This window comes from Bidens hawaiensis, unplaced genomic scaffold (assembly GCF_021521415.1).
Source record: "Bidens hawaiensis isolate Kalapana, Puna unplaced genomic scaffold, B.hawaiensis_p1.1 tig00014937_1, whole genome shotgun sequence".
In the NCBI taxonomy this organism is placed as follows: domain Eukaryota; kingdom Viridiplantae; phylum Streptophyta; class Magnoliopsida; order Asterales; family Asteraceae; genus Bidens; species Bidens hawaiensis.
In genome coordinates this window covers 203350-214334 of record NW_027492327.1, presented here as the reverse complement: position 1 = coordinate 214334, position 10985 = coordinate 203350, and the positions used below count along the sequence as shown (strand labels likewise).

The window sequence follows — 10985 nt, the reverse complement described above, 5'->3', positions numbered from 1 at the left end:
AACCCAACAATCTCCCACTATTTGTCACCACCACCGCCGCCATCAGCCATCAACTGCCAGCCACCAACCGCCCACAAAATGATTATAAAACATTCTAATCTTGTTATTAAAATTCTCATAGCACTCGTATTAAGCTACACTTGTGACAAAAACATAACCTATTCTACAACATATCTTCCAACTCATGAAACCATCACTTCATCATTAATAAAAGAACTAAAACTTGATGGTGATCTTAGTTTCCACAACATCCACCATGCATCCAAAGATTTTGGCAACCGGTTTAGTTTCCTCCCACTAGCCGTTCTATGCCCGAAATCAGTTTCCGATATCTCAACTCTAGTAAACTACATATTCCAAATGGGACCCACATCCGAGTTAACCGTTGCACCACGTGGTCACGGTCACTCACTAGAAGGTCAAGCCCAAGCTCACCAAGGGGTGGTCATAAACATGGAGTCACTAGCCAAATCCCAAGAAATGAAATTTCATTTTACCACAAACACAAATACGCCTTTTGTTGATGTTTCGGGTGGTGAACTTTGGATTAATATATTGCGCGAGAGTTTAAAATTCGGGTTTGCCCCGAAATCTTGGACCGATTATCTTCATTTAACCGTCGGTGGTACTTTATCTAATGCTGGGATTAGCGGTCAAGCGTTTCGACATGGACCTCAGATCAATAATGTCCATCAGTTACAAGTTGTTACAGGTACTTCTCTAACATTTATACTTATGTTAGTTGATTTATTCTATTTCTTTTAAAGATTTTGCTAAAGTTTTTGGAAAGATGTGGCAATTGGCAATGCCATGATGACAAACTAACAACATCGTCATATTTATATTTATATTCATATTATATGTATACTTTATTTGGGGGCCATCTAAAGAAAGTACAACTATAGTTTTGGAACAAATGAGTATTATTTGAAAAAGACTACTCTTGCAAGGGTATGATGGTAAATTCAACATTAAAATCATTAATAAAGATTGTAAAATTGACCATTTAATAATGTAAACTGTGATCCATTGTCGATGATAATTATTTCCTTGTAATTTAAGTGGTGGCACTCGTAACTTTCATTTTACAGTTTTCAAATAATGACGGTGCAGTTGAGTTTTTGTCTTAAAATCCTTTTTTTTTTCTGTCTTTTATGTTTTATTTCCTTGTAATTAGTCGCTTTTGAGGTTCAAAATAACTCACAATCCCACTCACGTAATCATCATATATTTACACTTAATTTCCACTAGAAATTTACTCACATAGAAATGTGTATGCAAGTTGAATTGCCCTTCAAGATTAAAGTGAACGTTTAAAGTGTCAAAGGCTAAATCGTTAGATGGATTGTTATAGACTATTGCGTTATAGTTTGGATTATTAAAATACATTTCGACGAAAAGATTTATGTAATTACTTTACCTTATTTTTTCCAGGGACAGGAGAAGTAGTAACATGTACAGAAGAATTGAATTCAGATTTATTTCATGGTGTTCTTGGAGGGCTTGGGCAATTTGGGATCATTACACGAGCTCATATATCGCTTGCACCCCCCTCGGAAATGGTAAAAGATTATAAATTTATGAAAGTGGTCTTAATATCAAATTTGGGTTGTGTAAATCTTTGATTTGATATCTTGATTGTAACAGTTTTAGCATTTTTGATCAGGTCAAATGGATTAAAGTTCTTTACTTGGATTTTGCTACATTTACAAAGGATCAAGAAATGTTAATATCATCCAATAGTTCATTTGATTATGTGGAAGGGTTTGTTTTGATTAACCGAACCGGGCTCCTTAATAACTGGAGATCATCTTTAAAAAATAAAGATCCGGTTCGGGCTAGAAGATTTGTTTCCGAAGGAAAAACCATATATTGCCTTGAAATTGCCAAGTATTTTAAGCAGGAAGATGCTCATACCATTGATCAGGTGAGTTGGGTCACGAGTCAAATGATTTTACTAGGTTTTATGCACTAAAATACATTTTGTGCAACTTTTAACCTATTTGTCACGTTAGAAAGATACATATCCCGAGTCTACTAGTTAATAAACAAATCGGTTAAATTAATTATGATCTATCTTGCTTATATGCAGAAAGTTGAAAGCTTATTATCAAAATTGAACTACAATGAATTCACACTCTTCATATCAGAAGTGACATATTTGGAGTTTTTGGATAGAGTTCATGTTTCTGAGTTGAAACTACAAGAAAAAGGGTTATGGGATGTACCTCATCCATGGTTAAATCTTCTTGTTCCCAAGAGTAAAATACACCAATTTGCTAATGAAGTTTTTGGGAAAATTCTAACGGATACTAGTAATGGTCCAATACTTATCTACCCTGTCGACAAGTCAAGGTAATACGCGAACTTGCAATAAATAATAATAACAATAATAATAATAATAAAAACTATTGAAAAATGTATAAACCTAATCTTGGTTTACTTTATTGTAGGTGGAACACTAAAACATCAATGGTGACACCAAATGAGAATGTGTTCTACTTAGTGGCGTTTCTATCGTCAGCAATGCCATCTTCGACAGGAAAAGACGGGCTAGAAAACATCCTAAGCCAAAACAAAAAGATTCTAGACGTGTGTGAAACGGCTAACCTCGAAACCAAACAGTATTTGCCACATTACAACACACATGAAGAGTGGAGAAAACATTTTGGTAGTGAATGGGAAGTGTTTGCTAGAAGGAAGTTTATGTATGACCCTTTGGCAATATTAACTCCTGGCCAGAGAATATTCCAAAAAGCTACTAACTTTTTATGATAATTTTTATCTCTTGTATGAATGAAGCCATGAAAAGCTATTAATTGATTAAATTGTACATATTATTTTGAAACATTTTGTGATTTCAACTAGGTTAGTTGTAACAATGGGAAGTCAGATATGATATAGGTACTTTTCCATTATGGTAATTTTAATGCTTGTGTAGTGTAAATCCATTGTGATTATTTTCATTCTCGGTTTAAGTTGTTTGTTGTCATCTCGAGCTTATAATTAGCATATAAACATCAAGAAAATTCGTTAAAAGGAGTCCCAAGGCGGAGCCTCAAGGACCATCAATGGTGAGCTCACTGAGCTGAGCCACCATCAACAAGGGCTCGAGCACTCGGCCCTCTTTGGTTTGTAAACTTTAATTTGAGATGGAAGTTGACGTCATATTCAACTTGTATTCGACTCGATCCAACATGTGGCTCGATGAGTTGGATTTTCTTTTTCTTTGAAAATTTTGTATGATTTTTACAAGGGAAATGAAGGATGGAAAATTTATTCGAGCAGACAACGGAGCAAGTCACCATCGGCCTAAACTCAACTCGAATGTTTTTATCAGTCAACTAGCTCAGCTGAATTACGAATATTTATAGAGAGACGAGGTACAAGCCCACTGTACCTAATACAATATCTATATTCTTTTGACTAACTTAAAGAGAAACCCAAGTATGACCCCAAGCTTAAAGCTCAATGAGAGCCCCAAGAAAACTCATCTAATCATTCAATAGGTTGCTTCAAATCTTCAATATGATCAAAAATAACATATGTTGAATTATATATAATAAAAAAAACCCAATGAAGGGGAAAAAATGGCGTTATGGCATGTATATTTCTCTCTTTGTTTTAATAGCGCGCTTTACTTTTATCAACGTTACGACGTGAATATTTTCACGGTGTTTTTTTAACATAAAGTTCTAAATATTATCGACAACCTCTCCGTAACACGCAAATTTAAGTGAGGGTTACTTATGTAAGGTTTTGATTTTTTATCATCTTGATCTCAACACCCGTGTTTGCATCAACTAGTTATATTTTAAGCTCTCAATTTCATCAATCAAAAAAACAAATATTTTATCACATTTTTGGCTAAAAAAAGTTGAAAAAAAAAATAATAATAATGAATTTGTGCCTAAATTTTTATTAGTTAATAATAAATAAATCATTATACATTTTGGCTGAAATATTTACTATAAGTTAAAACTATTATAATTTTCATTAAAGTTAAAACCAAAAAAAAATATCTATAAGTTCATTTATGGTTTTTTGGTTTTAGTTACATGCAAAACCGAAACCGAATTGAAAGTACGTTTTATAAAACGAGAAAGTGAATACGGTGCTGTCACGCGCCTAAGCTTACACGTAAAACCCTTCAAAACTACGTGTTTTGATTAAAAAACCTAAAAAAGGAAACTAAATCTCACGATTTTGCTTCCATTATTTCCTTATAGTACCACCTTATTCTTTCCAATATTTTCTTCTAGTATCACATTCTTCTTCTTTTTTTTCCCAATTCTTAGCATCCAATTTTAACTAAAATTGTTTTTCAAGCAAATTAAGTTGTTGTGTAAACAACAATTGTAGTTATTCATATTCAAATTGATAAGTTTAGCACGGTTTTCTTAAATTCGTTTATTCCAATTTCTTTTGTATGAATACTTCTCATTTTATAAGGATCTACATAATCATTTTAGACTTTAATTTACTTTTTGCTTAATATTTAGAAATTTCAAATTATATGTTTTGAATTCATATCAACCATATCATGATATTACCAAGAAGTTGAAAACGGGGGGTTCTAGAACTCTAGAAGCACATCTAGACATGACTCATGGGTATACAAAACACTATAGAAGGACATAAATATTCAAAAACAAAAGGCAAAGATGTTAAAGAAAAACCATAAAACTAGTTTTGGGTAACATAGGATGAAAGAACTATAGTGGAAAAAAATTGTGAGATTTAGTTTTAATTTTATTTAGGGTTTTTATCAAAACTACGTAGTTTTGAAAGTTTTACGTGTAAGCTTAGACGTATGACAACACCGTATTCACTTTCCCCTTTATAAAAACATGAAACAAAACCGCTGGTTTTTGTTTCAGTCCGGTTATTACGGTTTGGCATTAAGACCATACCAACATGCTTGTTAGTCGTAACACATCAAAATAATATATATAAGGGAAGGTTAACATACAAATGAAATTAACATGTTAAACGTGATAATTAAGTAAATAATTACTTTACTTGTATATATAATTACTCTACTTGATTATCACGTTTAGCACGGTAATTTCATTGTATTTGATCCAAACCCTATATATATATATAATTACACTACTTAGTTTTTATAGTTAGGATGTTAATTTAATTTTGTACGTTAATTTTCCCTCAATTAACAATATGTACGAATATTATTAAATAAAATAATATATAAACGCATTCTTACAAGATATACGTTACTAGTTAAGTCATGTATATTTGTTCTTCACTTACTAGTATGCATAGAACCCCCAAAAACGTTTAAAAAAAAGGGGGTTAGAACTCACCTAGATCGGGTTGTGTTATTAATTTATAGTTATTCCCTTCCTTAGTTACGCATGACTTATTATTAAAGAATTAGTCATTAATCAACTAATTTTTTTGTAGCCAACTATCAAGACGCAAGCATTTTCTAGACAAATTTTGTGAAGCTTTTTTTCAACTGATGGGCAAATGGGAGCACCAGGAAAAAGATTCTATATCTTCAAAGTGGACTGACATAAACTCTAAATGCCAACTTTTTCACGGGGGTCTACGCTTGAAGTAGAAACACGTGAGGGGTACCGGTGCCAGTGATGTGGAGATCATTGAAATGCGTTGATAGAGTTTCAAAATACCAAGGGGGCTTCCTTTAAATGAATTGTGGTATATGTATGAGTAATCACCCTACGCGGGGCATCGTACTCCTCGTCACGTCTAGAAGAAAACATCCACCAAAAATGCCCAAAACCTCATCTTTCGTCGATTTAGAAACGCCGAGGTCCGATGCTCGAATAAATTTCAACTTAAACGATAATGAATTCGTTGATGTGGATGAGGAGGATTTTGAGATCCCTCAACCGTTTGGTAGAAGAAGTCATGGACAGGGGGCACATGTGGGGTAATCTACGGCATATGCGAGTGCAAGTGTTGAAGTGAAAGACGAATTCGAGAAAATGAATCGTTGACTCTAATTTATACGTGATCTTGGGTATCAAAGTCTTCAAGTTGGTAAGGAGGTCTCGGAGGTCCTTAAACATAGGCAAATGGACAGAGATCTCAACTTTTTAAGGGCACCTATCACTGACAACAAACCTCATGCCCGGGCTGCAGCCGATATGAGAAAAGATGGGATTATTAAAAGATACAACATATAGTTATAATTTTTTAAGTACTCTTATGCTTTTTTAGTATTTTTTTGGAATGACCAACTAAGTAACGTCGGGTACTCCGTATGCAACCCCCATTGGCTAAAGGTAGCCCGAGTCGGCCACGATTTCGGACGGATGGAGCCCCTAGTGGTCCACCTATTGAGATAGTTTTTTTTTTAATTTTAATGTAATTTTTATTTATTCAATGAAATATTTTTTTATTTCAAAAAAATAGAAAGCGAAAATATAGAAAAATAATTGAGTAATGATTGAGCGACTAAACTATTTTATATAAAAGTTTTGATTACTAAATGAGATATATGCACTAGTGTAACTCATGAGCCATGAAGTGTTCATGTTGAAACAAAGAATTTAAAAAAAACTAACATAGAATTGGTAACCCTTTTCTTTGCGTTTGTCGAGGTCAGGTATATGTCATGGAGGAATGGCAGTTGAGAGACATGACGGGAGGGAGATGTATTGATATATGAACCACCTTTTTATTTCATGGGGGAATGACGGTAGTATCAATCAACTTGACTAATTTTAGTAACTTCATAACGGTAGGGAGATTTATTGGTGGTTAGGCATTATTGCCTAGTGGAGATGGATATGATCGCGTGGTTCTGCTGGTACTATACTCCAGTGGTCCGTGAGTGATCCTAAATTTGCCGTTCAAAAAAAAAAAGTAACTTCATAACGGTAGGGAGATTTATTGATATTGGTGCCACTTTTTTTTGTTTTCATTTAATAGCTATCCTAACCAACTTTTATAGAGTAACTTGTATATATAGATCGATTACACTTGATTATTCAAAATAAGACTTAACAATTGTAGCAAATGCTTCTGAAGAAATACTAAGTGAACCCTGGACAGATTATAGACAATCTGGGGGTTAAGTAATGTTTCCCACGAGAATGAGGTCCAACAGAGACGGTTGTTCTTCAGGGGACCTGCAAAACAAACACCGTAAGCTCGTCACTGAGAAGGGGGGGGTTCCTCCTTGTGACCACCCTCCGGCGTGAGAATCAGACTAGATTGCTCTGAATATAAGTGTATATTAAGAGATTGCTAGATAACTGGATAGCAGATGATCTTACCATTCCAAGATGTTGGAGTATTTATAGCCGAATGTAGGTTTCCTAGAAGGTACAGCCGGCTGAATAGTATTCCTGTTCCACCAACAGTGGATTATGCACAGGCCATACTGGTTGGTGGATAGGTTACGGCCAACAGTAACAAAGTCGGCTGCACTATTCCACCAACTGTAGATTATGCACGTCCCACCTACTGTGGATTATACGCAGGCCATGCTGGTTGGTGAATAGGTTACGGCCAACAGTAACACTATTCTACCAACTGTAGACTACGCACGCCCCTCAGTAAGAGTTGGTGAGTAGGCAGCGGCTAATAGTGACAAACAGTACTAGAGGGTGCTCCTCCTCGTACTGTTGTCGGTGAGCTGTCACCCTGTGATTGGCTCATGGGTTGTTCTGGTCAGATCGTCTGTCCTATCCATACCTTGGTAGGTATAGTACAAAAGATCTTTCAGAATCATACGGACTGGCTCATTTTGGCGGGATTGTTCCCGCCTTGCTCATTCCTTCATGTGACTACTGAAGTAGCTATTGCCTTGTGCGTGTAGCCCTGCTGTCTGCGGGTAGCCTTCCCTGATGGCTTGTATCCGCAACTGCGGGAACAGGCGGGGTACTTCACCATTGGGAGGCTTTCCCTGCGTGTACAGCTTGCGTACTGCGCGTAAGATTCTATGAGCAGCGTCCGAAATGCGGTTTTGTCCTGGTCATCTACGGCCATGTGGATTTGATGGTACCCCTTATACGCATCCAATAAGCATTTAAGGCGAAATGGTACCAACGAATCCATCTTAAGATCAATTTCTGGTAACGGATAACAATCTTTGGGGCATGCTTTGTTCAAATCTTTGAAATCTATGCACATGCGCCATTGTTTGTCATTCTTCGGTACCATTACGGGATTTGCAACCCATGTTTGATATCTGCTAACGCGTACGATGCCTGCGTCAAGGAGTTCCTTGACTTGGGTTCTACACGCGTTAGTTTGTTCAGGCCCCATTACTCTGCGCTTTTGTACGACTGGCGTAACAGCCGGATCGCACTTGAGCTTATGCTCCGCCTTACTTCGGGGTACACCAGTCATGTCAGCTGGTGCCCACGCAAAGATGTCAGCGTTTTTCTGCAGTAAGCGTTTGAGTAGGGTGTGGGTGGGATCAACGATTGTTGGTCCAATGGTAACGGCCTGGTCGGGGTATTTGCCATTGAAGGCCCATTTTTCCGGTTCTGTGATGGTTGGTTTAGCCTTTTTCGGTTTGGGTTTAGATGAGACAGATGCGATGCATACCTGGGGAATGCCAGTGATCATCGCTACACCCTCAGCTGTTGGCCATCCCATCATGCCGTGGACTGAAGATACCACGGCGTTGAATCTTGCCATCCCGTCTCTTCCGAATAGGATGTCGTACGTGTGGTGTGGCTTTTTCATCACGACAAAATCCACGTCTTCTGTGCGTGAATGATTCCCATCGGTAAGAGTAACGGGGAAAGATAGGATACCCAGGGGGGTTTCTGTACTGCCGTCAAACCCTTCCATTGAAGCGTAGACCGTTTCCAAGCGTTCTTTGTCTTCATCATCCAGCTTATCAAAGAACTGCCTGTACATCACTGTCGACGAAGCGCCGTTGTCAGCAAGAGTGCGGGAAGTGATGTAATGCCCCAGCTGGCTTCTGATGACGATGGGGCCTTCTTTGCTGGGGCCTCCTGGCACTCGCGGGAAGCGCACCTCAGCTTCCTTCCACGCGCATGGTTCTGTCACTCGTCTTTTTCTTCCTCTGACCTTGCCATGAACCATGTTGATGCTGATGTCGACGGGCTTTCGTCCGTTACCTCTGTACCGGTTGTCATTCCTTCCTCCCTTCCTGATTGATGCCACGAGATGTGCAAGTCTTCCATCCTTGACAAATGTCTCAACAATATCCTTCAAGGATGTGCACTCTTCAGTACCATGACCCTTTGTCCCGTGGAAATCACAGGATTTGCTTTGATCCGCATTAGGTTTCTGCCGGATCAATGGGGCTTTTGGCCATGGCAATTTTTCCGTGGAAAATATCTCCGTGACGCTCTTCGTGAGTGGCGTCCACCGGTGTTTTCGGTTTGAAGGGTGTGTGTTGTCTCTTCCGCCAACAAGAGGGCGAGAGCTGGATGAGGTGTCAAAGTTTACCCTTGACTGCCAAATACCTAGCCTCCTCTTTTTGTTCTGCCGGGCGATCCGGACATTGTTCTCTCTTGTCCTCTGCGTGTAGAGGTGTGTACTCTGGGGAAGGTCCCTTCCCAGTTGCTTTTCCGTCTCGGCAAAGCGCTTTGCCGCCGTCATGATGGCATCCCATGTTGATGGCATGCCATCCTTACCCGTCAATGTGCGGATAAGTTCTGGTATTCGGCGCCTTGGATGAAGGCGGCGCGAACCAGATCCTCACTTATGTTGCCGAGACTTAGCTTTTTGGAGTTGAAGCGAGTGATGAAGTCTAGTAAAGATTCATCCTCCTCTCTCACGCAGTTGAGGATCGTCCACTGCTCTTCAGTGTACTTCCTCTGTTGGCTGAAGTGCTGGCTGAACTTGTTCTGAAAGTCCGCCCAGTCATATATGTGGTGGATCGGTAAACGATCGAACCATGCCCTGGCCGCTCCGACCAGAGTCATCTGGAACATGTAGCACCACGTGGGTTCCGTCCAGTTGCTGACGGTAGCCCCCGCAATGAACCTGTTCAAATGGTCGTCTGGGTCGGATAGACCATCATAAGTGCCAATGTTGGACATCTGTTTGGCACTTCTCGGGGCGATTGCTTCCGCAATGTCCCTTGCGAATTTTGACTTTCCTGCATTTGTAGCAGTTGGTCTAAAGGTTTTGGAGAAGTCACGCGGGTTTCTTTCTGCGATTGGTTTAAAAGCTTCCCCAAATTCCTTTTTGGTTGGACGTCCGTTTCCTTACGCTTCCCTTTCGCCTTATGGCGAGGGTTTGCGTCGGTATCGGACTCCAACTCGTCTGAGTACTCGCAGTCACTGCTCATATTGAGGTGTTGGCGAGTACTGCCGAATTCGTCAGCCTGTTGAGCTGAACGCAAGCGTTCATCCAATTCGGCTTGGAATTCTCTTTGCCGTGCTTCGGCCCACGCCTTCACTTGATCTAGTGTTTGGCGAGGGACCCTCGTTCGTTTTTCCAGCTGGGTATCGGTGAACCCCAGTGGAATATTTACTGCACTTGCCCCGGCTTGGGTAGTCGGGGTAGTGTTCGTAAGGATTGTATAACCGCCGGTGTTCCCCCCAGTTGCTGGGGTCGTTACCGGGGTTTCTTGGTCGGTTACTGGCCTTTGGACCGGAGTAACGTTAACCATTTCTTCAGAAATTGTGAAAAAACTAAAATAGTTCTAGCTTTTATGCACGGATGGCGCCAATGAAGAAACACTAAGTGAACCCTGGACAGATTATAGACAATCTGGGGGTTAAGTAATGTTTCCCACGAGAATGAGGTCCAACAGAGACGGTTGTTCTTCAGGGGACCTGCAAAACAAACACCGTAAGCTCGTCACTGAGAAGGGGGGGGGGGGTTCCTCCTTGTGACCACCCTCCGGCGTGAGAATCAGACTAGATTGCTCTGAATATAAGTGTATATTAAGAGATTGCTAGATAACTGGATAGCAGATGATCTTACCATTCCAAGATGTTGGAGTATTTATAGCCGAAGGTAGGTTTCCTAGAAGGTACAGCCGGCTGAATAGTATTCCT

At 39.3% G+C, this 10985-nt stretch overlaps 1 protein-coding gene across 1 annotated transcript; it reads left to right on the top strand.

Moving 5' to 3' along the window:
* The first annotated feature begins 49 nt into the window (after nucleotides 1-49).
* Nucleotides 50-3013, top strand: LOC143548192 (cytokinin dehydrogenase 1-like). Its single transcript, XM_077039428.1, has 5 exons — nucleotides 50-712; nucleotides 1435-1562; nucleotides 1667-1927; nucleotides 2093-2355; nucleotides 2454-3013. Exons 1-5 carry the CDS (start codon nucleotides 79-81, stop codon nucleotides 2773-2775), a joined length of 1608 nt encoding a protein of 535 aa, XP_076895543.1. The 5' UTR covers nucleotides 50-78; the 3' UTR covers nucleotides 2776-3013.
* The last annotated feature ends 7972 nt before the right edge of the window (nucleotides 3014-10985 follow it).

Coding starts and splice junctions, on each gene's coding strand:
- LOC143548192 (XM_077039428.1), top strand. CDS start 79: ATGATTATAAAACATTCTAATCTTGTTATTAAAATTCTCATAGCACTC. Junction 713..1,434: donor TCAGTTACAAGTTGTTACAG/GTACTTCTCTAA, acceptor TATTTTTTCCAG/GGACAGGAGAAGTAGTAACA. Junction 2,356..2,453: donor TACCCTGTCGACAAGTCAAG/GTAATACGCGAA, acceptor ACTTTATTGTAG/GTGGAACACTAAAACATCAA.